Consider the following 27,906-nt stretch of genomic DNA (forward strand, 5'->3'; position numbering starts at 1 on the left):
TATGTATATGTATTGTTATTTGTGTGTTAGATTTAATAAGATATAAATCTTGAAGAATTACTCTCATTAATGGGTATATCGTCATAGCAAGCTTGGGGGACCAGACTATGAAATAATCAAGCGGTTGGGCATTCTAGGGCTAAAGAGAGCTACAAAGGGCGACTCGGATAGCCATCCGGTGTTCCATAGCCACAACAGCCTGTTGGGGAATCTATTTTTTGTCCACTGTCAACAGTTACATAATTAACGACCAGCTTCGCCGCCTTTGAAGGGCCATGATGCTATTCCTATTTCTAGAGACTGGGAACGTTTACTCCTCTGTCTGGTGCACCGTGATGACACGGAGGACCTTATGGAGAGGGCACCTGAGTACTCTTTGGCAAACTGCGGACGAACTAACCAGCTAACGTGGCTATTATGGTGGATCCTGTCAACGGGTCCGTCCAGCATCTAGTTTTTCTTTTCCACATAGAGGTATGATCGCCATAAGGGTCCAAATGGGATTGGGGTTACTTAGGGTTGTTCGACATAGGTAGAAAATGTAGAAAAATTACCAATTACTCATTCTTATGTATCAAGTAGATAGACTCAACCGCGCAAATGCATAGAGGATGAGGGTCTACGGGAGATCCACACATCGCAAATCTTTTGATGACGAATTACCATCAGATCTCAAGCCAAATTCATTTAAAATGATCACCACGACGAGTCATGAGACGCATCATAGTGGCATGAATAGACGATAACAAATCGCGTTATTCGTGCTCAAATAGACCATCACCATTTCACTTATTCCGCTATTCTTTCTGTTGGTAAATTAAGGCCGCCGAAGAAGTCACCGGTGGCTTTAACAGTACTGGTAGTTTGCGAAAGCCCACAGACCCTCCGGCCCTCTTAGGACAACACGCAAATACTGAGTACAGCACACTTTACAGGCGGCCCTGTAATCTCCATAGTGTTGGTACGTGACCAGTTAGTGGATTTCGACAGCGGTCCGAGTACCATCAGTACCGTTCCGTACCTAGGTAGGTACCCGTGGACATCAACTTGGTAACGTTGTCCCCTAAACAAGCCACTAAAACCCACTAAGACGTACATGTTGGACCCCACCTCTCACTAACTGCGCCCTTAAGTAAAAGACGTGTAAGTTGCCCAGCTCTACCGGGTTACGAGGTATCCGTTCTTTTATTATCCATATTGTTCTTTCAGCGAATAACAAGCATTAGGAAAAGCCTCAATTCTATGAACAGAAGTGGTGGCTTTTCTCAATTTTTGCATCTTGCATTGCAAGTGGCCAGCTGTCTTCAAAGACAGACCGAGCTTTTAGAACGCCATGCTACATGTTTATGTTTATGGAGTTAAGTGCTGTAGTGATCTGCATTACCACCGAGATGTTTGCGCGATTGACCATCCAATAGGGCAGGTAACAAGGTTCTTGTCTAAGGCTGCTCGGTGTTATCCCTTTTCACGGATCGGTGGTCGAAATGAAAGATGTGCCTTTCAAGATCCTACTGCAACATGATTCGGCTCTTTTTCGTAGCTGACCTGCCCTTCTCGCGCGATCTAGCTTAACCCATTTTGTATATGAGCATTTAGAATAAGGGGAAGATCAAAATGTTAAAAAGGCCGTCTAGCCAGGTAGAAAATCCGAAGAGGGAGAGGCAAAAAACGCGAAATGACCAACCAGAATCCTAAAGACACATCCCGCATTAGACAGACTGCAACGTTGGTGATCGTTGTCGTTGAATGATTGGCTCCCCGTCGAGTTTGGTCGCTTGGCCACCTCTACGACTCTGCAAAGCCTAACCATTCAAAAACGGGCAGTCCATCGACATTCGGACACACTCTTCGCTTCGTGTTTTTGTTAGCGTCAGGTGTCTTTCGCGAATCATATTAAAGCATTCTGTCAGTCCTCTATTGGATTGACTATACCACAGAAAAATATAATACTTCACCCCTTTCCCCCCACAGTCTATCCCCCACCATATGTCCTATCGCTATGCACAAAGAAGTAATTCAACCCTCCTCTACAGGTCTGTTGAGGAGTATGCATACTTCCTTCTATACAATGCCTTCGAATCCTTTTTCCCGGGTCCCGCTCCTCTTCTTACTTGATTCGGTGACGAACACCGATCAGTCCTCTTCTACATGAAAAAGCAACCCTTACCGACTCAAGACACCAACAATTGTATGAAACTGTGTAACCTGCACTCCGGCAGTAATGATGTCCTGTCCGGCTACATGCTCTTACATGCTTCCGATCGCTACGCGCGTCAGATTGAATCTCAAGTTCTAGAATGCTTCAAAAATGCTTACATACAAACGAATCGTACAATTAGGTATCATTATGTTTACTGTAAGATGATGTTTGATTAGTGGCAGCTGATGTTCCTCCTGTTCCTTCTGCCGAAGGCATTGTTGGATCACCACCACTTGCTCGGAGAATAGCCTGAATTTTTGCATCACCTTAGACCTACACTGGACTTAGCGGTCTCTCTCCGGGTACTGTCCTCCGTTTGAGCGAACAAGAAACATTACCGGAAACTATCATTTGATTAATTCGCCACAGCGTCTCAATAGTTGGTAAGTTGTTTACATTACACAATTTCTTACATATCATTGACTTCTAAGAATATCTCCGATGAAATGAAAGTCGTCTTGATGTCTCATTGTAATTCCATACGTGTTGTGTAGACCGGTACTTGGGTACTTCATGAAGTAAGCTAGCTCTGACAGGTATGGCGTCACCTCTTCTATTTATTTGAAAATAGCCAATGAGATTAAGAGAAGCCGTTGTGCACTTTCTAAATAGGGTTAACTCGATTTATCCCAGCACAGTATCCGCAACCTTAATCCTAAATCTCAGTTTCTAAAAATGTATTCCATGAACCGTGACGTGCGTAATAAGCTTACCCGGGTACACTCCAGAGATCCAGCATCTTTCTTCATTCTTCTCCATCTCTAGAAGCTTGGAAATCATATGATTGTTAATCGCGACGATGAGAATGATACCTTAAGACTGTAGGAGGTAACGGCAATTAGCTTCCCGATGCCCCCTATGTTTGCAACTTAATCCTAATGCGAAGATCTCGCGCATCTAGTTTGTCAACTACAGTAATACTATTGACGTACTAGACAGGCAGCCAGCCACTTAATCAAAGAGAAATGATGCCAAGAACACGCCACAACGCCTTGGAAACTGAATCCAGAAGTTTGCGAGTCGCATCTTCATAGTGTTCCATCTCTTCCGTCGAGGATTGAAGCCCTGATCACTCCACGAATGGAGATCTGGAGAGATTTTTGGAGTGCTTCTGACACTTGTTTGCGCAAATCGGAAACATGACCCTGACGCGTTCTAGTGCTCAACGATTTCGATTAGAGTCCCAAACAATGGGCGACATCTTAAAATATCTTCCCTGCGTAACACATGGCACTCCGCGTTGGTCTAGGTATCGAGTTCTGCCATGTGAAGAGGTAACGGGTGATGTTATGGGGAGCCTCTTAGATGTCATAAGCTGGCTCCATGTAACAACCACGTGCGGTTTCATGACACGATTAGTCCACAAGATCCGATGAATGTGTGGATGTATAGCGTTTCAACTTGGACTTCAGGTGGTTCTGGCAAGGCTGCTTACTACGGAAACGCCGCTGTCGTTACAATAGGGACACGGCTACCTTGAATTGTTCCCAAGGTAAATGTTCCTCCGTCCAAATTCGGGTACGCTCTAGTCAGAAAGCGGACGCGTTACCAGTAAGTCACAATCTGAGCCGCGGTTGAGACCCCGAGTTTGTGATGGGTTGCTCAATCAAGCCGATTGGCACTTAGGCAAGCGAGCTCCGCTCCATTCCGGACAGGGGTACGCCCATAGAACGATGACCACGACTGGACTATAGCCAGCATGAAGTCGGCCTGTAATTGCCCCGTCCACATACATAGGTATTCATGACGATAATTGAGGCTGAACTTGTTGAGGCTCTCGTTCTCGGCAGCTGGTCGGAGAAGATCTTTGCGGGGTTCGGAATAGGAAACCGGGGAGGCTCTTTTCTAAGAATATGTCGGGCAACCCCGAGCTGGCGGGGCGATGAGTTGGCCGATGACGTTAACGAAGTTCAAGGACTATAGTTGTTGAATACTCGGGATATCTTCTCCCACTCACAATGGTATAAAGGTTTTTTGGATCGCTACCACCAAGTTGGTTCTTCATTCCTTCTCATGCACAAGTCAAGATCGAGGCAACAGCCGAAGCATCAGCCGAGGCTTTGGCCAAGGCATCATTTGATGGCGAGTCAAGTCCGTTGAGTTACTCCGAGTTGCAGGTGGTGGCTTCAAAACTTTCTTGTTATTGGTATGCGCATTGGTTTTTCTTTTTCTGTACGACCCCAACCCCGTACTAATTTACTATACCAGATGCGAGACTGCAACTATCGCAAGATCTTACAAGCCAAACAATCATCACGGTCGAGATGTATGGTCGAACCCCTCTAATTTGCTAAGTCTACACAGCAACACAGCTTTGCCTCGCCTCTGCAGCATCTCAGCAGCATCCTATTTGTGGGGGATTATAGAGTCTGGATCTAAGATGCAGCAGCATGCCGATAGCCCCGAGGTAGGATTGCGCCACACCCGTACATCAAATGTCACTGAACTTACGTGCATTATAGGCTTGAGAAAGAAGATCCTTCAAGATACTAACAGAAGCAACTCACATCAATTATCACATCGCGGCTCAAAGACTAATCATCCATCACTAACCACCTAAAACTAACCTACTTTAACGGTTCAACCGCAACTCAAACTAAATACAATCAGCGCGAATAATTAATCTTCTTCCTCTAACGATTCAACAGCTGCTCTAACTCAAATCAAAGCACAGCTCTATCAACTCAATCAACTAACCTACCTCAAACGGTTCAGCAGCTAAATCTCTAACAAATCTTCTAACAATCAATCAAAGAGAGACTCACATTTAGCCCCCATATCTAAAACATACATTGAGGAGGAATATTGGTCTAAATCTATAACTCACCTTACAGGCGACCCCAGGTCGTATTGCGGCTTAGCTCTCAGTGCTACTAACCCAGCCTAACCACCTAACAAAGCGCGCGCTTGTTGCAAGCGAAGGGGAGGAGGGTACTATTTGCGAGGTCACACGACGCCCACGTCGCATATTTCAATCTAACATAGCATTCGGAACATTTTTTTTCTCTTTCAGCGGCGCATCGCCCAGGAAACTAACCAAAAACAAAACCCAGCAGCTCCAAATTAAAATCTCTGTGTATCGTTACAACTTACTACAGCTACCTACCTAACCACTAATCCACAGCGGCTACACGTTCCGAGGATATAGGTTCGGTTAACTGACCATTCGAGGGAGGGACTTTTGGGTTTGGGGGGGAAACCGAGTTGCGAGTTTGGGTCGAGAAAGCAAGGGCGTAATGCATCGCAGGGAAGACGGGAAACCGGGATGAGATGGATTTAAAAATAAAATCACTGGAGGACAATCGCGGAGGATAGAATGGGACAGACGCAAGTCTAGGGCGAACTTCGCTTGTTGGGTATTCAGCTAGCGTTGTTTAAGGGAGGACCATAAATACAAAATTGAAAGATTGGGCTTTGTTGGACTTCGGATCAATTACGACCGTATCGCTTTTTCCTATGTGGTGACTAAAAATTGCAAACAGGTTATATATTGAAATAAATCAGTTTTTTTCATCAGCCGTCGCCGCCGCCGTAGCATGGTGGTAGACAATCACAGCCCCACAGCGCCGATACTTCGGTTGGCGGCGGCGAAACGGAGCAACGTAGGGGCGTGTAACTCAGTGGTAGAGTGCTCGCTTTGCACCATTCTTTGTGATGATTCATAATTGCGAGAAGCCCAGGGTTCGACTCCCTGCTCGTCCAATATTTTTGCTAATTTTATTTTTGATCTTTTTTGTTTAGTGTGTAGGGAGGGCGTACGGGGAAAGTGGCGCGGTTTCCAGGTTCGCTTTACTTGGTGTTGGGAGGACTTTTTATCGGTACGGAAATAGAATCGCATCGTCGAATTGATGGCGTGATTGTAGTACCTACTTGGTTCATGGGGTGTTATTGTTCTATTCTAACGAGTTTAGGGAGGCGAGTTCAACGATTTTGTAGCATGTTAATGGCCAACGGAGCATGCAATCACAGCGATTATGCCGCATCCATTTGATGTATCAATTGATTGATAACATCTCCGACCCTAGTGGTTTTAAAAGTACTGGGAGTTAAGCAAGGCTTGGAATAGGAGAAGGGGTTTGCTAGGGATTCGGTGTCGGAATAGAATAGGTGCGCCGTAGATACACGTAAGGACTCGATGATGCGACAAGTCAATTTCATGACATCTTGGTAAGGCGTTAGTTACGTAGGTATGCTAGACTATTTGCCGTCGTTCTATTCGAGAAGGAGCTAGGAAGGCAACAACAGTTAGGAAAGCCTTGCTTGTACTAGGTATCCAAGTCGCCTCTGAAGTCACTCATGCCATCTTCACCAGTTGCTCAAAACAACCCGTTCCAAACGAACATCCCTATGCTCCATGCTCCAATTGGCTTTCAATAGGAAACTTTCGACAGTATCATCTTAAGTATCGTACGTATCTGTGAAGCCCGCATTGCCCACTTCTACGCCATCAACCATGGGCCGGTGGCTGGCTTCATTGACGTATTGCTCGTCCCGGCCGGTCCCAATGAAGACAACATTATCATTAGCCCCCCTGAGCATTGCCCAAACCATGGGACCGATAGCTGAAAGCCCCTATTTGGAACCGGAGGCGATGCGCAGGCTAAGGCTCCCCCATTCGACCATAGAGTTCGCCGAGGCCCTACCGCGCCGACTTTGAAGCCTTATCCCATCCCATACTTCGACCGACTCTTAATTAGGTACATCTTCGGCTGGCAGAGAATGAAGGACACGATAAGATATAAATCCACATAGCCTTAGAGGTCCTAATGATTCACCAAAAAAGGCCGCGTTGGAACGGCCTGGCGAAGTGGTATCTTTATTTGAGCGTCCTCTTTACCTAAAAACCTCCCTCTCTACTAGTATCTTTACATAGCGTTTATGAGTATTATTACAAGCGTCGCCAGGCCCTGGGGTTCGATTCCCTAGGTGGCCAACAATTTTTTCACCCCTTTTCCTTTTTTTACCCGCCATAGGACTAAGCAATCATGCGCCATCTTCCTGCGTTCCAGTGATATAAATTGTGTATAATGATTATAATTTAATAAACTCAGAATATTATTTGAGATGAACTTGGAATTACCGCCGGCAATGGTTTCGTCGTGGTGTTTAGATGGGACGGGGTTATGCCCCTTATTCCTAAAGTGACGAGGGTATTATTCACTCTTTATTGTATCCGCAGGTACTGCGAAGACTTACGGCGGAACTCCTAGGACGCGCAGCTTCGCTTTCCACTTTTTCTTTCTAATTCGCCGGCATAGTCGTCGGACCCCACGCGGGGATCTTATGTACTGAGTAGAGCCATCCCCGTCACGCGCGCCTTCCTGCGTGGTAAAACCAAGCACCCCTACGCAAACGCGTATATACTAAATAACTCTAGTATTTCCAACAATCAATAGAAAGGCTATGTTGGTATGGCCTGGTGGTATAGCGTTTGCTTTCTCGGGGGTGCGGTATATATACTAGGGTTCTGGGGTTCGATTCCCTAGATGGCCAATTCACTTTTTCATTTTTCATTTTATTTTATTTTTTGTCCTTGACGCCCCTATCGGGGCTGGATCGATTGGTTCATGGCTGACTGTTCTGGCCTACCTGTTTAATGCCTTATTGCTGCTAAAAATCCCCGTAGGTCTTGTCAACACTTCTCAATACTCATGCCCCGTTAATACACGCGTATATCTTATCTCATGTGATCCTCGTACCAAACACTTACAAAGCACAAATCAAGGAAGGACCTAACGCAAACACATATATACTAGAATAATCCAATAGTTTTCCAACAATTAGAGCAAAGGCCGTGTTGGTACGGTCTGGCGGTATAGCCTAACGGTATGATTTCCTAGCGTTTCTGGAGTTCAGGGGGCGGCAAGTGATTTCTACTATATATATGGCATGTCGTTAGGGTCTGGGGTTCGATTCTCTAGATGGCCAATTTAATTCATTTTTATTTTTATTCTATTTCTATTTTATTTTTCTGCCTTTTTTTTTTCACTATTATTGAATCGTGAAGACGACCATAAGCTACATATTGTATTGCCTGTTGCCGCTGAAAAGTATCTCATATTGCTGTTGCCTGTAGTATTATTCATGCCATCGATATATGTGTGTGCATAAACATCTATCCTACGTGGTTTTTGCACCAAACCTTTACAAGCCCGGAAAGCACAAGCCAAGGACCTACCGCAAACACATACTAGAACGACTCCAGTATTTCCAACAATTAGTAGAAAGGCCGGATGGTATGGTCTGGTGGTATAGCGATCTTGATTTCTTTGCTTTCATAACAGCGTGTACCTACTAGAGTCTGCGGTTCGATTCCCCAGGCGGCCAATTCATTTTTTACTTTTTGACTCCCTTTTTTTTCTATTCCTACTTATTTGAGGGATAACTCGCTCATAACTGCTGGGGAATGCCGTAGATTTCGCTACCGTCCCGTACTCTTTGCGTCGTTGGTGTATGCACATGCTATCATATACTCCTCGCTCTCGTACTTAACCGTCTCCGCAAGGTATAAATTAAGGATATGAGTATCAAGCAAGGGGACAGCATAATGTATCTTCGAATGTTCAATCGTTGGTACTTATTCACACACACCTATATCCACGATAGCTCTCACCCCTTATTCTACACCTTCGACTATCCACTCTCACCATCCCCACCTACGCCCCTACAACGGCGGCAACTCCTCCCTACAAATCGGACACTGCAACCTAAACCTCATCCAACCCTCCAGACACGCGCTATGAAAAATATGTCGACAGGGCGTAACCATATACGCACGTCTAGCAAGAACCCCCGCCACACCCCCAGCCGTCGGATCCTCAGCTCCTGCTTTGACGACCGGGACTTCTAGGACTTCTCTACATATCGCGCAATCGATAACATGTGTATTCGTATTCGATTTCTTCTTATCCCTAGCCTCGTCGCCTGTCCTTACGCGCTCTAGGGATGTGGGACTTGTTGGTGTAGATACTAATCCAATTGGTAGTCCACCGGCCTCGACGTTATCTTCGCGTAGTACGGGGTGATACTCCCAAGCTTCTGGCATCCAGCCTTTGGGTACACCGAATCTGGGTCCGAGCACCGATTGCGCGGCTAGGATCCAGATCTGTAACCAGAGCCAGCCTGCAATCACGAGGAATGCCACGCGATCCGGTTCCGCGAAGGCGAAGTTACCCGGCACGATGTAGAAATAGGCTACAGGAAGAAGCCGTAGTATCGACTGCCCGATAACGAAGCGCCATGAGAGCGCGCGCCGGCAGTTACGGTATACATTACGATAAATCTGGGGTACCCAGAGGGATAGGTATGCGAAGAGTAGAATGTTGAAGTACGCGGCGCGGATGTTGGGGCGCCAACTCGCAGCCGCGAGACTGAGGAATAGGATACAGATGCCGATTAGTAAGAGACGACCGAATATGTTGCTAAGCTGTGTTCGAAGATTCTGTGCGGTCGGCGTGGCGGTATTCGCGGTTACTGGGGCGGGAAGTGTCGCATTGTTGTTAGTTGTCGCTTCAGCAATTTCGGCGTCGATGTCTTGGTCTGATGGAATAATTATTGGGGGAGAAGCTGCTGGACGGGGAGTAGTAGTGGTAGTTGTGGGAGATGGACGACGATTGAGAGGATTTGTTGTGTTAGTCGTGGTCGCAGGGGTGTTCTGCCGTTCTCTTTCTCGCTCTTGCCGCCTCCATTCAGGTTCTTGGACCTTGTGAATTTCAGCTAAGAAGAATGTCCCAACAGTCATTGATAAGAAAGAAACACATGTTACGGCTAGTGAGGGTAACAGTGTTGTCGATGCCGAGAAACTCCACGCGGCTGCACCGGTGAAAAGCATGCCATCGGCGAGTAACATCATGCATCCTGTATAGAAACTAACACGGCCTAGTGTCGAAGGCGTAGAAGTTTCCCTCATCTGTATTTTTAATAATTGGAGTTGTCCAAATACAATTAATGCGAGACCTAAGATAAACGTGCTAACGTTATGAAGGAATATTTCCTGCTTCACTCCAACTAAATGGAGTCCCTCTGCATGTGTGAATGCTGGGGGTCCCTTTGTTTCGAGGAAGAAACCGCAATCAGGAGAGAATACCACGGCGGACATTTGAAGTTGCGGTATCTTCCGGTGACCCGTGCCTTGAGGAAAGCGAAGCTCATCCTCGATATCTTGAATAGCCTTTGCGACATTTTCCGGACCCGTAAGGCTAGGCTGCACTCCTAATAAATCTTGGTCTAATGGGTGGATCTGGATATAAAAAACATATTCACAATGCGGGGTCGGGTTCCAGGCTTCACCTGGTGCGTCTAGATTAGACGTCCAGGGGTCGATTTGATCGGTGAAGGTGTGCTGCTCCTTTCTGTCGAGAGCCTTGTCTAGGGTTCTATTTAATAACGCTTGACTGGATTCGAAGAATTCTGCCCGGGTGGTAAGATGAGGTAATCCGAATATTCCCTGGAATTTCTCGCTCGTTGTCGTTAATAGCATCGCTCCTTGACGAGGCCAATGGACACCGTGGAGTCGCATTTCCCAGCTACTCCCAGTACCTTCGACGTCATCAATAGTAGCAGTCGCAGAGACTTCCCGAGCCTTGAGCTCCGCTTTGTCTAGCACTATCTTGTCTATCTCCTCTGGTTCCGTCTCGGCATTCTCGTCATCCTCAACGCGCAACATCATCTTTCCCTCTGCACCTGTAGCATTTCTGCTCCAGTCGGAATTCGAACCGGCCCATTGGACATTGGGGCTAATCGCGCTCAGGTTATAACTCGAATGATATCTGGGCGTAGACGTATTCGCTTTCTGCCACCATCCTCGTACAACTCCTGTCGCATTCTGCCATACCGGTTGCGCGGTCTCGGGGATGCCTACGGCGTTCGCGCTCCACTCGTCGCATCGGTCCCTAAATCGCTGGAGGTCTTCCCAAGCATAATGGTCCTCTTCTCGAAAGCCCGTCAAATTCAAATATTTGTATTTCGCCTCTGTCTCTGCGTCGGGTTCGGAGCCTTCGGGAGTTTCGGGTTCGGGCGGGTCATCGACAAGACGTGGTGCAAAGTCACCCCATTGCGTACTATTTAGTACGCCGAGGGCATGTCGCTGGCGGGCGAGGCGATTCTTGATCAGGGTCGGGCCTGCGATAAGTCCTGGTCCCGAATCTGGGCTTGTGGCGAGCCAGAATATTAAGAGGATCAGGAAGATGGCACGAGCGTTATCTTGCGGCTGAGGCATAGCAATGTATTATTTCCATCATGTTTATTGGATCATTGACATAGTCTCTGAAAGACTTCTCTATGAGTGATACTCTAATAATGTGTTTTGGAAATTCGTTCTTTCGTATAAGTCAATGCAGAATAGATGTAAGTGTTGAGTTTCTAGCGAGCTTAGCTATTGCTACGGATGTGCTGGATATGATTATCTAATCATGGATGACTGGAGCTAGCCTACGATTTCCATTGGCTCATTCATATCGATCCAACCCCGCTAGCGTATCTAAGACCCACTCCTCCGGAACTCAATTCTAGACTCGTCTTAGTCGATTCATTCAGTTTAATTGAAATTATAATAATAGAGCTCACATAAAACAAGTAAAATGAAAATTGGAAATAGAATAAATGATGGAACCGGGTTTCGTGGGTTGGCCAGTAAGATGGCTGTCCAAGCGGACTATGAGGCGTTTATCTTCCGCAAATTCGACCGGCTCAGTGCACGAAACCTCCTCCACCTTGAGGCCAAGCTCGCATACCTCGAAGCGAAACTAGATATAGAAGATAAGAAAGCCGCGCAGAGTCAAGAAAATGAGACATTACGATCCATCCGAACCTGGGAGGCCTTCGAGGAACAGTTCAATGCTGGGGATGTTGACTGTTATAGACAAATGGCTCTTCTTGAAGAGATCAAGGAGACACTGAAGGAATATCGTGAGATACGAAGTATATTCTAGTGCGAGTTGTATCAAGCACTAAAGCAAAATGTATAGACGAAACACTATTACGTCAAAACCAAATAGCCATGCTTGAAAAGCCCAAGAAACGGGCTTTAGATGTCGCACGCGATGAGTTCTTCGAACGTATATTTGGTGGAGACAGGCAGCCCATGCTGGCTGGTTTCGCCGAGAAAAGGCTTGATGAATGCAACCATCAAGAACTCGTCGCAGTGAGACGGCAGGCGGATAAAGATCCCCTCTCACTTTTTTTACAAGATCATTGGATGTTCAAGGTATTCTCCTAACATAAAATTTCCTCACATAGAATATTCTAACAGACAAAACAAACCTTAGACTACGAGTGTTACAGAGCATACTGAATGTATCAAAGAAAGCCATGTGGTCTGGGTAGCTGCGACAATAAGCGTAATCGTTGCCGCACTCCTACTACTCGGAGCTATTGTCATGTTACTTCTTCTAGATGATAGGAATACCCAGTTGGGAATAATCGCTATGTTCACAGCTCTTTTCGCGGTTAGCGTCGGAGTTTTGACAAATGCAAGAAGGGCAGAAATATTTGCATCAACAGCTGCTTATACCGCTGTATTGGTTGTTTTCGTGTCGTCGCCTGCATCGAGTTCAAGCCCATTTGGTTGTACATGTAGTTTACCTACTTAGATGCTTAGGTACCTATATAAGATTATAAAATGCCCCAAAATCAAATTCCAATGACCTATGTCTCCATAAGTATTATATGACTTTAGCTCGTTGGCCCTTGCTCTTCTCCCCCTTGAATCTAAAGGTTTCGTGCCAAGTAATAAAGAGAAAATTTTCTAAGAAATTCGGGTATTATGAGTAGAAAAACAGAAAAAAAGAAGGGATAGGTAGACACTACTTGTTGCTGTCCTCGACGTTTGGACTAGCGCCTAGGTTGTTGGGGAGGCTGTTGTCGAATAGGAAGGATGAGTTGGGGTCTTGGATTGTCTCTGTCCCACTGAGCCCGTTTATCATGTTCGCTCCTCTGTTCAATGGACCTTTGGGGCTCTGGCAGGCATGAGATTCGCAATGTTCCGTCGTTTCTACGCTTTTCTTCAGTCCGCCATATCTCACTCCACGACGGGCCTCCTTGGGAAGAAGCGATTGATGTCAGCGCACCCAGATGTTGGTCATATAACATGAATAGCTCACTTATCGTGTTTTCCCTTTCACGTTGTTGCCATTGTCGTTTCAGTCTCATAAACAGAAGGTTATGATTTGGGTTTCTGCCACTACCCGAGATGCTGCTGGTTGGCCGGGAGCAGAAGAGACTCCTAAATCTCGAGAATACTTGGGCTTGGTAAGTAAACTCGTTACTGAGAAGGATATCGCATGGTAAGTCATTAATGACATGAAGGTCGCATAGAAATATTGACTTTGTTGACACATTTTCTTGCTGGTTGATGTGGGACAAAATGTCGTTTGTGTGCGCGAGAAAACGATGGTAATCTAATTCCTGCCATGTTGGTGGTATATCGAACTCTAATTGGGCGTCCAGGACCATTCCATCTGTGCGGATGATAGAACCATCGATGAGCGTAACATCCCTTCTGCATTCCGGCTCGTCGTGGACTTTGAATTTATTACGCTGTGCAAAATCTCTGGATATGAGCATGAGTTCCGATCCACTATCTGGGATTGCTGAGGCTTCATAACCATTCACGGCGCAGCGGAGGTGGTCCCCTGGAGATTCTTGTAGCAGGAAAAGACTGGTTCCTCTGAGGGCGCAGACACGGTCTCGTTCGGCGACGCAACGACGAAACTTGGTGAATAACTCTCTCTGGCTCACGAACTCCCTCCCTAATAGCAAGTCACACACACTATCCCGAAGCACGTGGAGATCAAGGCGGTATGTGTCTCTCTCGCCTTCGAAACTAAAAAGGCCGACAGTTCGACCAACTACTAAAGCTTTACGTTTTCCTAATGTGGGCACTGATTGATTGTTAGTGGGTTCGACCTTTAGATTGAGTTTCGTAACGAAATTCTCTGAGATAGCGTTGATGGAAGAGCCTGTGTCTGGCAGTGCATTGGTGAATACGCCATTAATGGTCCCCGGAACGTTGTAGGTTTTTAGACCATTAAAGCTCAACTTCGGAAACACAGAGGTCACTGTGGCGGCGCTCGAACCAAACAAATCCCTGGGTTTTTGCCAGCCGTATCTATTGGGTCCAAAGTAGTCGAACTCGGAATCCTTTTCCTCTGTTTTATGGCAACGATGATTAAGATGATGAGATGGGGGATTCTACTATGGGCTTAGACACCCTACTAGACCCATTCTCTACCAGCTGACAGCCAGCTGGTTCCACCCTATACTATCGGCTGGACCATGCATGTTTCCTTATCGATAATGGCCTAACGCCGCTCTTATCTTCCAGCATGCGTGATCCACTTGAAGTTAACCTTGGAAGTCAAACACGCCGCGCAGTTCTCCAGCTCCATTCACACCAACCCGATTCACGATTCACTCCCACTCTCAACGGCGCATTCTTTGAGCACTTCCCAGAATACATTCACAAACGCCGTCAACCTATCTTTCACAATGCCTCCCAAGAAAGCCGAGGAGCCTAGTAAGGACGCCGACAACGTAAGTACCTAAACACACGCCGCAAACGGCCGCATTTCACGATGCGATCGGCGCGCAAAGCTAACGCCGTTTAATCTAGAGCTCCGACGAGCTGGCCGTGGTCGTCGAGGACTTACTAGAGTCGCTATCAACCAAGTTCGACGGCGTTTCCAGCGAGATCTTCGCCAAGAGTACGTTCTACTTTTATTTCTACTTCCCGTCGTTGTTTCTAAACTCCGGCGCAATTGCACTCTGGTATTTTAGAACCAATATTGACGCTATTACGATAAATCTAGTGGACGAAATGGCGCGCCGCCTCGACGATCTCGAAGCCTCCCTCCGAGCCCAAGAGGACAAACCTAGCTCGCCGTCAAAAGGACAATAATCATTACGCGATGGAAAGGGAACACTAGGCATTGCATGGAGGGGCACTCGGGTTGATTTTCACATCACAGCATTGCGCGGCGTTATGGGGTTTAAGAAAATGAAGTTACGGAAATTCTTTTATTGGCACAGGAAAAACCGGCACCCAAGGTCTACATTGCGAATGCGCCATTTAGATTAATCTTCTTTCGTTACTCGTTATGAAAATGCCTGTTAGGCATATTCTCACTATTCCTCTCTTTTTGCTTTGTGTTATGAGTTATTCTATAGCTCTTCCTTACCAGTGACTTTCTCCGCGGCTTGCTGGATGAATTGCTTGAGGATGTTGGTCTTGCTTTGGAGCTCGTCTAGCTTGGCGGGAGCTAGACCACCTTTCTTGATGATGCCGTCGAGACGGGCCGATTCCTTAGCAACGTAGCCCTCGTTCTGCGATAGCTTGTCGAATACGCGGATGTAGTATTGCGCGTACTTGTACTGCGCATCCTCAGCCAAACCAGCGGCTGCCTTCTTAGCCTCAGCCGCGAGGTCAGCTAGCTTCTCAGTGCCAGCAGCGTACTTGAGGGCAATGTGGTTTAGGATGTCAATGGTGCCACCAGTGGCATCGAGACCACCACCGGGGACACGGTGGGTGCCGGCCTTCTCGTTGAGGAAATCGATGAGGTCCTTCTCGCTTCGGCCGCCATTGTAAGCTTCAGCTTCGCTTGAGCCCTTGGGGAAGAACTTGATCGTCGGGTAAGAAGTAACACCTTGCTCGCTGGCGGTCTTCTTGCTGTTGTCGGCCTCAGCGTCGACCTTGGCGATAACAACATTGGGTTCGTTGATGAAGTCTTCGGCTAGCGTTTCCCAGGTAGGAGCCAAAGCCTTGCAGTCTGTTACAAGTTAGCGTATTTGGTAATTTGAATTGGCGATCAATTGATACTTACGGCCACACCAAGGAGCGGTGAATGCAACCAAAACATTCTTGTCGCCTCCAACGGTCTCCTTGAAAGTAGTGTCCGTCAACATGTTGACTTGGCTAGGCATCTCCAACTTTCTCTTGGCCTTGACACCACTGTGCTCCGTAACGAACTTAGTCAAGCTTTCTAGATCTCGGCCGCCATTGTAGTCGATGGGCTTGTCGCTCTTTCCGTCGAACCACTTCAATGTAGGGAATCCTTGAACACCAAATTTCTTTCCTAGAGACTTCTCGGCGTCGGCATCTACCTTGGCAATCTGAACGTCCTTAGAGGTGGCGAAAACTTGAGCTAGCTCTTCGTACACGGGAGCTAGGTTCTTGCAGTGACCGCACCAAGGGGCAAAGAATTCGACAAGAGTAGGCTTGCCGGATTTAAGGACGACTTTGTCGAAGTTAGAAGGGATGAGGTCAAGGACGGCGGACTTGGCTGCGACGGTGGCAGCAAGACCGGCGAGCACGAAGCTCTTTAGGAGAACCATTTTTACTGGTTTGTCTCAGGATTAGAGATAAAGGGATGAATTTACGCCACAACAGATTGTCGCAATGAAGAGAAATTGGTATATAATTCAATACTAGAGAAAAAGGTGTCTATATTGATACGGCAGAGGTGGAAAAGGGGAGGATTTGCCGTAACTTAGGTAGGTTGGTGGTAAAATGTAATCAATTTTGCTTTGAAATACATACAAAGGCAAGAAGATGCCACTTTGCAATCAATAGGATGGCATCCGTCATAGCTTTCGGTGCGGGAACCTGGTTAAAACAAGTATCTTCCTATCGATAAGGAATGTGGCTTGCTTGAGACTTACATAAGATAAGTGGTCAAAGCTTTCGATTAGGTCAGGAACGCTAAACGCTAATTCTTCGGGGTTTAGAGTGAAACAAGAGTACGTACCCTTGCAACCCTGAAGCGGACCACACAACAATTTTGCACTCTTACTCGATTAATCCTCTCCAAATTTTCGATTTCGCGAAACTTTCCAGCTCAGCAGTCAAGACTTTCCAACACCACCGCAAATCCACCGACCGTTTTCGTTCGTGATAATTCATATCGCAACAACACATCCGACAATATGTCTCACGAATCCGTCTGGAACTCGCGCCCGCGAACTTACGGCAAGGGCTCTCGCTCTTGGTATGTCGATTTAATACTCTGGGAATTAATTCATGAAATACGAAGAGAAGGATGGAAGTAAAGGGATAATGATGGGAATGACGGCTAACATAATATCATTTTTATAGCCGAGTCTGCACTCACAAGGCTGGTCTGATCCGCAAGTACGGCCTCAACATCTGCCGTCAATGCTTCCGTGAGAAGTCCTCCGACATTGGCTTTGTCAAGGTACGAATTCCCCGGCGACGATACCTTCGAACATATACATAGATGAGGGAGGGACTAACATATTTCTACCTATAGCACCGATAAATGCTTAATTTCGGATTGTCAATTTTCCTATCACGATATCTCTCGCCAGGCATCATCGACGCGATTGCGGAAATGGAGTTGGGTTTTACATCAGGAACATGGGTTTCGCATTTGCCTTGAGGCATCGGCATAGGCTTGCGTGGACAGAGAAGGAGGAAATGAGCAAGATGGCTCCTCAATTCCGGCTAGACAACTAGACCACCACCGCAATGCTTACGAACAAAAAATCGATGATATTCGTTCTTCCTTCTTGCATCGTATCCTATCGTATCCATACCCAGACCCATACCCTAATGCAAAAGAAAGAATGTGAATACTACCCGCGGGACCCTCGATATACATCCGGATGGACCCTCCGTTCCTTTTACAAACAGGTAGGGTGTCAATGATTCCATGAAAGGAATGTTGAAAATGAGTAATAGTTACGCATCACCAAAATCATGCGAGAAATTCCGTCTTCGTCCATCAAATACCTAATATTCCCATTGACAACTATATAATCCGGAACCTGCCTGGTGGAAATAAGGCTGGATATAAAATTGCATATTAAAATTGGGCATAAACCCGGCCATGAAATGCGGGAATAAAACGGGAATAACTGGTCAATGAAACGTCACGTCTGCGAAGACGTGAATGACTTACATATCCACCCCTGATGCGGACGACATTGTGGATTCTCCCCCCTTCAACACCCCTTCCACGTTGTCTTCACTACTAATTAATATTACGTTCAGGGTGGAAATATGTCCTCAAAAGCACGCAAATGCATACCCAAAGGTCCAAAATTTCCACTCGAGATAATGCCGAGTCGAAGAACCGAACCGAAAATTGTAGCCTCATTGGGCGAAGGCGTACAAGACAGAAGACCCAAGACCTGCATTGTGGATTCGTATGGTAACTTCATAAGCTTCGCAATATTTTATTACCCGCAATCGAAACGTGGGTGCATCATCGTTTTTGTCTCTCATCCTTCGGAGAGGGATTTTAGGTGAGAGCCGAAAGGGAAAAGCAATACAAAGCGCTAACATTTTCTATAGCGAAGACGGGCTTATCTGATCGCGATTACTCGGGTTACTTAGTAAGAAAAGCCTTGTTTTGCTTTGTCCGGACCGCCCGTGTTCCAGCCAAGTACAAAATGCTGGACCAGTAAGTCCGAAGCCTTCCTTCCGGCATTTACTATCTAAGTAATCCTACCGTGTCTACATGTAGGGTGCAAATATTCGTTTGGTTACAGTGCGTAATGTATACTTGGATGTATTATGTGTATTAGGAATATCCCATACCCGGAACGCAAGATATTACACGTACAACGCTATGTACATAAGTATACCATGTACAAAGGCGTCGTTTCGACATACGCCTATGTATATGCAATGTACTACACCTTGTACAACATCGTACGTATCGCGCCATCCGTATATTCGACAAACACCGCTCGGTATCTACCCGGGTAGGCTTCGAAGTTAGTGGCGTACCTGAATAAGGCCATGGCATGCATGTGAAGGACCCTAGTTCGCAGCAGGAGGGAATTAATGGGACCCCTAAATTGGGAAGTTTCTATGGTACTTCGGTACTATGATTCTGATGGATGTGACAACGGACATCAAGAAAAGATGCGGCAATCGTGATTCAACAAAGGATACTTCCGAGTTTCGACTTACACAAAAAAAAAGATGGAACTTTTGTTAGTATCCTTGAAGAAAGATAAATTTGGAACTATGCCCTTCCAACAGAGGAATGGTATAGACAGCGAAGAGGCACAGTCGGTTGTTGGTAGCTACTTTTTCTACCTTATCCCTTACCAACACACAGACATCACACAACCTACCCGCTCCACTTGGTCCTTTGTGTGTGTTATACCTTTGTGTACACTCTTACGGGACTATACCTCTCATTTTACATCGACACTTTTCACCTACATACTCGGGTATACACTCATTCTGTGAACCATGGCTGGCTTTCACGAGTTGATTCCTATTGTGGTGAAGAGAAGGATCAACGAGAAACGGCCTGTGCTCAGGATAGCTCATCCTGAGCGTGATCCTATCGATGTCACCTTTGCCACCCTCGACAATGCCGTCAATCGAGTAGCATGGTTTCTCACCGAGAACCTTGCCTCGGATGAGGAAACCTTCATCTGGATGTCGCAGAGCGACGCTCGGTATATCATCTTCGCTATAGCCGCGATGAAGACTAGCAAGGTGGTAGTGTTTCCATCTATGAGCAATCGAGTGTCGGCTAATCTCCGACTCTTCGACTCTGTCGGATCCAAGCATCTGTTCTACGGACCCGAGTCTGAGGGAACGCTTGCTGAGCTCATCGGGGAGACTAGTTCGGCCGTAGCGGCTAGACCGGGATTGTCCCTTGAGGATATTCTATCGGCTGAACCCGTTCCGGATTATCCCTTTGACAAGACTTACGACGAGGTTAAGGATAAACGATATATGGGTCTACATACTTCAGGAACTTCAGGTTAGTTTGGGCTTATTCTTATCCCCCTTAAATTCTGTTCGGTTCTTTGTCCCGAATCAGCTTTCTGTAATTTCCACGATGTTAGACCTAAGAATTGGGCCGAACAAGCCTAAAAATTCAACGGAATGACAGAAAAATAAGTATTCTAACACGTATGATCAGGTCATCCAAAGCCAATTTGGTGGACACATGCCCACCTTGAAAACCTCTACTCGCCTCTAGAAGAGGGTGTTCTTCCTAAAGGAATCCACACTGAGAGGCCAACATGCAGCACGCTCGCAAATCACGATGTCCTCGTTATCGGGGCACAATCTCATGTAAGTCACTACACTATCAAATGATTCGGACCAAAAATCTGATGTATTAAGGCCGGTGCAATGTACATCACAATGGTCAGCCTGCACTCCCCCATGACCGCCATCTTGCTGCATCCGGATGCTCCTCCCATCCCAGCAAATATCACCGCCGTCATCAACAAAACCGGCGCAAACAGCATGATTAGTCCCGCTGTGCCAATCGAGAACATGCTTGACTACCCACCAGGCGTCGAAGTTCTCCAACGCCTCAAGCACATCGGCTACGTCGGCGGACCCATGAACCCCATCCTAGGGTCACGCGTCGCGGCAATAACACCGCATCTCTACGGGTTAATCGGGAGTACCGAAGCCGCGTTGTACCACTTGGACTACTCATCTGATAGTTCAAATTGGGACGCGCTGCGCTTCGTTGATGTGGGGCAGCGCATGGATGAAGTCTTCCCTGGATTGTTCGAACTCGTATTTCCGCGGACCCCTGAAATCGAGCGTCTGTACGCGTTTTGGCGGTCGTATCCGGATCTGGTGGGGGATTATCATACCAAAGATCTATTTGCACCGGTTCCAGGACAACCTGGTTGGTGGCGCTTCCGTGGGCGCACGGATAATTGGGTCGCTATGGCGAATGGATACAAAATGGATCCTTCTGACTTTGAAGCCGTCGTGACTTCGCACCCAGATGTTCGGGGTGTAATTGTTGGGGGTTCGCATCGTTTCCGATTGTGCATGCTCGTTGAACTACATGAACACCTCATCCCCGCGACCCCCGAGGATGCACACGCCGCTCTTGACAAACTCTGGCCAAAAATCCAAGAAGCGAACCAAACAAGCCCAAAATTCGGCCAAATACCCCGCGAACTAGTCCTTTTCACTCCGCCGGGAAAACCGTTCTTGCGCACGGGTAAGGGATCTATTCAACGCCAGCTTACGCTCCAAGCGTATGAAGAGGAGATCGATGCGTTGTATGAGCGCGTCGAGAGCGGGATCTTGGTTAATGACCTTGATCCTATTACTTCGCTCGTCGCGGATGGCTTGACGCCTGTGCTTACGCAGTTATTCCAGCAGGCGCTTGATGCGCCGGAGGTCGGGCCCGATACTGATGTTTTTGCTCGCGGCTTGGATTCAAATGGTGTCACGATTACGGTGTCTAGGCTTAAAGCTGCGCTGAGGGATTTCGGAGTTGAAGAGAATGTGCTGCAGGGTATTGGGATTAGCCTGTTGTATTGTGCGACTACGGCTCGGACACTGTCCGCTGCAATCTCGGCGTACCTACTAAATGGGGGGAATGGGGGCGAGGCCGATGATGGAGGTGTGGCGGATATGCTGGAGAAATATATCCCGCTTGTCCAACAACAACCTTCCGCCACCCAAGACGAGATCGAGGATTCAGAAACCCCCGAGCTGGAAACCGAACCACAACCTCAATCCATAATCCTAACAGGCACCACCGGCTCCCTAGGCACATACATCCTCGCCGCCCTCCAAGCCCTCCCAGCCTACCACATCGGCCGCATATTCTGCCTAAACCGCGCCCCCGACGCAGCCATCAAACAAATCAGCGCCTTCCAATCCCGGAGCCTACCCCCAATCGACGAGGACCGCGTAACATTCCTCACAGTACCCGATTTCAGCGCGCCCAAACTCGGCCTCGATAAACAAACCTACACAAACCTCCTCACCGAAACAAGTGCTATAATCCACAACGCGTGGCCCGTGAATTTCCTACTCCCGTTAAAATCCTTTGAACCGTCAATTGCCGGGTTAGTTAACCTCCTCCAACTCTCCCGAGACGGAAAACGCGAGCCGGCGTTGTTTTTCGTGTCTAGCATATCAGCAGCCATGGGCGCCGCGCGCGATGTACCTGAAGACGTACTACCTAGTCCGGAGAGCCTGGTGCTGAGGCAGGGGTATGCTAGGAGTAAATATGTGGGTGAGAGATTACTCGATGCGTATGTACGCGCGACGGCCCGACGCGCGGCTGTGTTGCGCGTGGGACAGGTTGCGGGACCTGTGGCGTTGGGGGGTGTTTGGAATACGTGGGAGTGGTTCCCGTCGCTTGTGCGTAGTGCGAAGTTTCTTGGTGTGCTGCCGCAGACTTTGGGGACTAGTAGTCGGGTTGAGTGGGTGCCCGTTGATGAGTTAAGTCGTATTGTGCTGGAGGTTGTTGATGATGTTGTTAATGACCCTGATGTTGCTGCCGATAATGGGGAGAGCGCAGAAAATGGCGAGAATGGCTATGGGGATGGGAATGGAAAAGTTAAGGGCGCTAAGGTGTATAACCTAGTCAACCCGACACCTGTCGATTTCTCAGACTTACTCCCCGCGCTGCGGGAGAAGGGTATTGCGACTAATGTCACAATGTTTGAAGATTGGATCGATTTGCTGGAAACGAGTAGTCGAACCGCGAGGAAGACATCTGTGGATGAGAATCCCGCTGTTAAGCTGCTTGATTTTTATAGGTCGCTTGTTCCGAAGAGTGGTAGCGTGGATAGTGATGAGGAAGATAGTGTGGATGAAGACGAAGACGAGGATGACGACGAAGATGGGGTTGTTGTTAACGGAGAGAGCAGACAAGGGAAGGCCAGCAGCAGGGTTGGAGAAGATGATTATACATGGCGTGTAGACAACATCTTGAACGCGAGTCCATCAGCGCGTGCACTCAAGCCGGTTAACACGGAGTGGGTAAAGCTTTGGGTTGATCGATGGGGGTTATAAGGTGAGGGGATCGCATGGAATGACGGAGAGGGTCTTTGAATAAAGAGTAGACGTTGTCTACTTCATTTAGCTATAGGTAGAGCATGGTTTACCTCTCATATGTCATATATACGTAGTTACCTCCTATAGATCACAATCCAATTCTTGCGCGCTCAAAATTTGAAGTTCCTGGCCCTTCTAGGGGCACTATCATCAAATCATCACAATTCACTTTTCAAAAGAAGCAATCTTCAAGCTTAATATATATTATCATTTCATTTATATTACTTTATTATATAACGCCATATAAAGCGTTTCCAACAATCTAATCCAAACAACCAACCCAATGCAATGCGTCTAAGGTATCTCGGTAAAGAAAGAAAAACCACCCTCTACCAAGACAAATGCACGACGCCATGCCACCTTCTATCCGTATATCTCATAAAACACCGACAACGCCTCTATGCTCGAATCACCAGACTCCCATCTTCTTCTATACATCCGACTTATATTGTAAAATCGGATTATCCTGCTCTTTTGCGTGATGAGCACAAGGCGTTGTCACTATCAGCGTGATACATTACCCCTCTCCAACCACGCCAATTTCCTCGACTAGCCTTAATTACGAGATTTTGCATCTCCCTAAGGCTATGTCGTACGATCGATTTATCCAGAAAAGCGAAGCATCGTTCAAGGATTACTAACATAACTCCTCGCACGTCTCAGATCCTGGTCTTCGGAGTCATCTTCCCTGACAACAGGTCCGATACCTTCACTAGCATTTGCGATCTTCTCGTCATCTTCGCCGGAGTAAGCGTATTTGCTCCTCTGTCGAATACGTTCTCCATAGGCCCAGAACAGGAATGGAATACCGCAGCAAGCTAGACTGATGAAGGCCAGAAGTGTACTAGCCCACTCGTAGCCCAAACGAGCGTACATTTGATTGGTGAAAAGCACAACGGCTGCACCCCAGAATGATCGGATACAAGTCTTAGCCGCCAGAGCTGAGGCAGCTTGGTGCTGGTATGCGTCGACAAGGTAGTTGTTGGCACTGTTGTACAAGAAAATGAAACCAAAGCCAACAGGGAAGCCACCGAGAGCGGGTCCCACCCAAATTAGACGTGGGTATGAAGTCCAAGCGAAGATAAATAAGCCAAGTGGAATGAACCAGCAGGAGCACATCATAGGGATAAGTCGTAACTCTGGTGGGGGTAGACCGTTGTGCTTCGAAATGAGTTTTCGATAGTGATCGTTGACGAAGGGAGCGCAGAAAGCCGACACTATGACACCCACGGCTAGGGGAATGCTTGTATATGAGTTAGCAGTCGATCGATAGGAATAATGAAATGCAGGTTCCACTTACAACATAAGGCCAGTGATTCCAGCGGAATATCCTTTGCCTTGTTGGAAAACGATCGGGAAAGCGACGAAGAACATGTATAGCAATCCGTATAGGACAGACATGTACAGACTGATCAAAAAGACAATCAATTCGCCGAAGAGAAGTTGGAAAGGTCGAACCAAGAAGATGCGTATCCTGTCAGCGAAGGGTCTCTTGTCGATGTCCTCTTCCGTGACGAAGTCGTTGTTACCGGTCTCTTCGCGCATCTTCTTGGCTTTCCTTGCCAAAATGGTTGGAGCATACGTTTCGGGCACAGTGAATGTGATCAAAACCCAAACGATGAAAGCGAGAATTAGATGAATCCAATACAACCATCTCCAACCAGCGGCATCAGACAAGAAACCACCGACCAATGGACCAACTGTTTTTGAAGAAACAAGTTAGCTATACGTGGGTATGTTAGTGGCTATAGGGGAGTTTATACATACCCGCGGGCCCTATAAATGGCGCTGCGCTAAAGGCGGCCATGGGTATACCTCTTTCCTCGGATTTCCAGAGATCAGCTAAAGTACCGCCGACCAGTGTCATAGGGGCTGAAAAAGCAATGCCGTCGATAGCTCGAGCCACTAGTAAAGTACCGATATTCTTCGCAACGGCGCCAGGAATAATGAAGACGACAGCGACTAATAGAGTCGTACCGTAAATGATACGTCTACCATAGATTTCGGATAGGGGAGCGAATGCCATGGGACCTATTCAATAATTAGTCTCTTATCATTGGTATTTTTATTTATTTATTGTGATTATTTTCTTTAAAAAATATTACTTACCAACTCCAAACCCTACCACGAAAAGTGTGATACTTAGTAGCGCAACCTCTTCGCTGACGCCGAATTCGTCGGCTACACCAATGATATCGGCCGTGACGACACTAGATGAGAAGGCCACGACGAAGCAGGTAGCGGCAACCACCATAGTACAATACCACTTATATAGCTTGGACCAATTCTTGGGGTTCTCAGGGTCATTCGGAAGGAAGGTGACAAGCTTATACCGGTGTTCGCCATCTGGTTCTACAGGTCCGGGTATTTGTCCCGTTATTGTCTCTGTAGTATATTCGGAAAGGTTTGCGTCGTTGGATAGTGTTCGGTATGGCAGGTTCACGTCTAGGTTCGGATCTCGAATAGTTTCCTTCGTCGAATTTCGGGCTAAGGGGTTCGTAGGATGACGGGCCAGCGAACCGGGGACGATTGGTCCGTATTTGACTTGGCCATTGCCGTTGCTATTGCTCCTGGTATGGTTGGACTGAACAGCGGAAGCAGGCTTTTCCACGGTGGGTAATTCGTAGGGATCCATTTTTTAATATTATTCTTATACCCTCGAGGAATGATAAAAGGGAACGTCTCTCGAAGGAGATACACGATGGTTGGAATGGAACCTCGAGCAAAAGCGCGAAAGGGGGCGGGTTCCATCCTTTATATAAGAGAACGACATGACCCTTGAGGCTCTAGCATATTTTGCCTTCGGTAAACATGATAGTTTGGTAATGGGTCCCATTGGCTAACACGAGATAGTCCAAGTTTGAGAAATCGAGAAGGTACTGGATAGAAGCCGATGGCGGAACCACATGGTTTCCTATTCGAGTAAATACCCATTGTTGTGTGAAGCCGGATAGGCTCGTCAGATTTATTGGCAATGGCAAATTTGGAAACCAGACAGGGCCTAAATTTGCATGGTTTTCTTCCTCGCGGCGCGAGTCGAGTAGATAAGTTAGAGCGAAGGAGATGACTCGGCGTATCTCGGTGTTGCGAGGCTCCACAGGGCCGGGACCGTAACATCGGGGCCTTACGGGTCTCGAAATCCACGGCCGGGCCGTTGCCGTTTATTAGCTTTGAAGACATGTTGAAGTCAATTGAAAGCAATAAACAAACAATATCTAAGTCATGATCTACAGGATGAACAGTATAAACAGCTGGATATCCCCTGGGAAACTCGTCACAATGAGGAGACGTAAAAAAGGAGATGAAGTGGTGTGTCGTAAGAGTTGAATCACGTTGAACTGGAATTTTCAACCCGTACCTTTTTAAGGTTCCACTTTTACCGCTTAAGGTTTAAAGTAATAGACCCATAGAATCAGAAAATTCAGTACCGGGCTTACCCAATTAGGTAAGAGCCCAACCGGACGGGAACCAGTAGATCAATTAGCAAAATCTAATTCGCGATTTAAGGTTACAATTTGTTCCTGTCTGTTGCAACTTCAATTTGAAATGAATGCCGAATAAATCTTAATGATTATTCGGAAAGTGTAACACTGCAGATGTTACTACCTAGGTATAATATGGGAATTAAGCACCTTCTATATTTCCTATCAACGTTGAACTATAAACTTCATCGGCGACGTTTACCTTTTTGGAATGCTTGGCGCAGAATTGATTAAATATTTAAAAATAAAAGTGACGAATTGTTGGAAATAAACCGGGCATAGTATAAAATCTTATCGATAACGGTTATAAAACGGGCATAATCAACAAGTGCTGCGCCAATTCTCTCGTGTGGGCCCCTGATAATAGGATGACGGATGTTTCCTCCTCTGGGTATCCTAAGTTAATCCCACGGCTAACTTGGATTCTTTCGATGCCCTACGAGTATCTGAGAGTTCTTGGCGGTTTAAAATACCTCTCGTTTTTTACCCCTTCGATAGCGACATCGGTTGATGTGACAAGGGGAGATATATACCTTGGGTACCGTAGCCACAAAACGGCTATGACCTCATATACTCAATATTGGACCCTGACGAGTTGAGCCGGTTAGATTCTCCGTTGAAGACAAGCCACTCATTTCAACTCTAAGATCCCGCCTACACTACGCGATCACCGTAGGCTACATGACTCATTACCGTCAATATTGTTGTTGAGGCTTGACAGACGGATAGATGCAGAAAATATTGAAAGGTACATACCCGAGCTACCTGATAGCTTACTAGGGGACGGCAAATCCCTTGTCTAGGCTTGGCAATGCATACCTAGTTGGTCCGAGCAGCTGGAAAGCCTTAAGGTGCTAGCTTACGTTAGCTAGATCGGTGACACGGATGGACTTATAGCCTCGGGTATTACAACCTGACCAGCTGTCGTAGGAGGCTCTGAAATATTGGTTCACCACCATGTACCCTTATCTCGTGCAAAAGAAAACCCGCAAGGCCTATCTACACGTTATCAATCCCAACAGGGCTGGATCATCAAGGATCTTCGACATGTGCTGCAATAACACCTCACAAGACGATCATTAGCTGTGCTACCACAAGTACGATTCCCAGAAAGCCACGCTACTCCAACACAGAATCGACGATCACCATTCGAAAAACCCATTAATATTATACAAAGTAGACAAGTCACCATTAGCAGGTCCCACTACAGGATCGGAAACGAAGTGGGTTATCGAGTTCGCGTAACTTGGGCTTGTAGGTCGGGCTGGGTAGCCCGGTGGATCAAGCCATGTTTTGGTTAGGAGGGCTTACCAAGTCACTTATGAATACATTTCTTTCAGGGTTCGTATTAAAGGGTCTTGTCTCAATGCGTACAATCTTTATCCCGTCGGTATCCAGGTGTACAATAA

The 27,906-nt window shown here is 46.9% G+C and overlaps 8 protein-coding genes and 1 non-coding gene across 9 annotated transcripts; 5 read left to right on the forward strand and 4 right to left on the reverse strand.

The window, feature by feature from the left end:
• Window positions 1–5,806: 5,806 nt before the first annotated feature.
• Window positions 5,807–5,902, forward strand: F4822DRAFT_t48. The gene has a single exon. It is a non-coding gene; the product is annotated as a tRNA-Ala (tRNA).
• A 2,294-nt stretch (window positions 5,903–8,196) lies between these two features.
• F4822DRAFT_396946 (uncharacterized protein) lies at window positions 8,197–11,550 on the reverse strand. Its single transcript, XM_051457583.1, has one exon. It carries the CDS (start codon window positions 11,415–11,417, stop codon window positions 8,865–8,867), a length of 2,553 nt encoding a protein of 850 aa, XP_051317276.1. The 5' UTR covers window positions 11,418–11,550; the 3' UTR covers window positions 8,197–8,864.
• Window positions 11,551–11,835: 285 nt separating this feature from the next.
• Window positions 11,836–12,789, forward strand: F4822DRAFT_427350 (uncharacterized protein; the record flags this gene model as incomplete). The annotated part of the gene is made up of 3 exons (XM_051460719.1): window positions 11,836–12,106; window positions 12,166–12,404; window positions 12,466–12,789. The coding sequence occupies 3 exons, from the start codon at window positions 11,836–11,838 to the stop codon at window positions 12,787–12,789; spliced, it is 834 nt and encodes a 277-aa protein (XP_051317277.1).
• A 241-nt stretch (window positions 12,790–13,030) lies between these two features.
• Window positions 13,031–14,479, reverse strand: F4822DRAFT_427351 (uncharacterized protein; the record flags this gene model as incomplete). The annotated part of the gene is made up of 2 exons (XM_051460720.1): window positions 13,031–14,389; window positions 14,438–14,479. The coding sequence occupies 2 exons, from the start codon at window positions 14,477–14,479 to the stop codon at window positions 13,031–13,033; spliced, it is 1,401 nt and encodes a 466-aa protein (XP_051317278.1).
• A 207-nt stretch (window positions 14,480–14,686) lies between these two features.
• Window positions 14,687–15,095, forward strand: F4822DRAFT_427352 (heat shock factor binding protein 1-domain-containing protein; the record flags this gene model as incomplete). The annotated part of the gene is made up of 2 exons (XM_051460721.1): window positions 14,687–14,731; window positions 14,811–15,095. 2 exons carry the CDS (start codon window positions 14,687–14,689, stop codon window positions 15,093–15,095), a joined length of 330 nt encoding a protein of 109 aa, XP_051317279.1.
• A 263-nt stretch (window positions 15,096–15,358) lies between these two features.
• F4822DRAFT_427353 (disulfide isomerase) lies at window positions 15,359–16,528 on the reverse strand (the record flags this gene model as incomplete). Its single annotated transcript, XM_051460722.1, has 2 exons — window positions 15,359–15,963; window positions 16,018–16,528. 2 exons carry the CDS (start codon window positions 16,526–16,528, stop codon window positions 15,359–15,361), a joined length of 1,116 nt encoding a protein of 371 aa, XP_051317280.1.
• A 422-nt stretch (window positions 16,529–16,950) lies between these two features.
• Window positions 16,951–18,025, forward strand: F4822DRAFT_396952 (ribosomal protein S14). Its single transcript, XM_051457584.1, has 3 exons — window positions 16,951–17,181; window positions 17,289–17,388; window positions 17,464–18,025. The coding sequence occupies exons 1-3, from the start codon at window positions 17,120–17,122 to the stop codon at window positions 17,470–17,472; spliced, it is 171 nt and encodes a 56-aa protein (XP_051317281.1). The 5' UTR covers window positions 16,951–17,119; the 3' UTR covers window positions 17,473–18,025.
• Window positions 18,026–19,082: 1,057 nt separating this feature from the next.
• Window positions 19,083–23,131, forward strand: F4822DRAFT_187694 (acetyl-CoA synthetase-like protein). The gene is made up of 3 exons (XM_051453506.1): window positions 19,083–19,944; window positions 20,107–20,261; window positions 20,313–23,131. Exons 1-3 carry the CDS (start codon window positions 19,422–19,424, stop codon window positions 22,971–22,973), a joined length of 3,339 nt encoding a protein of 1,112 aa, XP_051317282.1. The 5' UTR covers window positions 19,083–19,421; the 3' UTR covers window positions 22,974–23,131.
• Window positions 23,132–23,642: 511 nt separating this feature from the next.
• F4822DRAFT_427356 (MFS general substrate transporter) lies at window positions 23,643–25,650 on the reverse strand (the record flags this gene model as incomplete). Its single annotated transcript, XM_051460723.1, has 4 exons — window positions 23,643–24,258; window positions 24,316–24,715; window positions 24,783–25,046; window positions 25,125–25,650. 4 exons carry the CDS (start codon window positions 25,648–25,650, stop codon window positions 23,643–23,645), a joined length of 1,806 nt encoding a protein of 601 aa, XP_051317283.1.
• Window positions 25,651–27,906: the final 2,256 nt, after the last annotated feature.

This window comes from Hypoxylon trugodes (assembly GCF_022578975.1).
Source record: "Hypoxylon trugodes strain CBS 135444 unplaced genomic scaffold F4822scaffold_3, whole genome shotgun sequence".
Classification (NCBI taxonomy): Eukaryota; Fungi; Ascomycota; class Sordariomycetes; order Xylariales; family Hypoxylaceae; genus Hypoxylon; species Hypoxylon trugodes.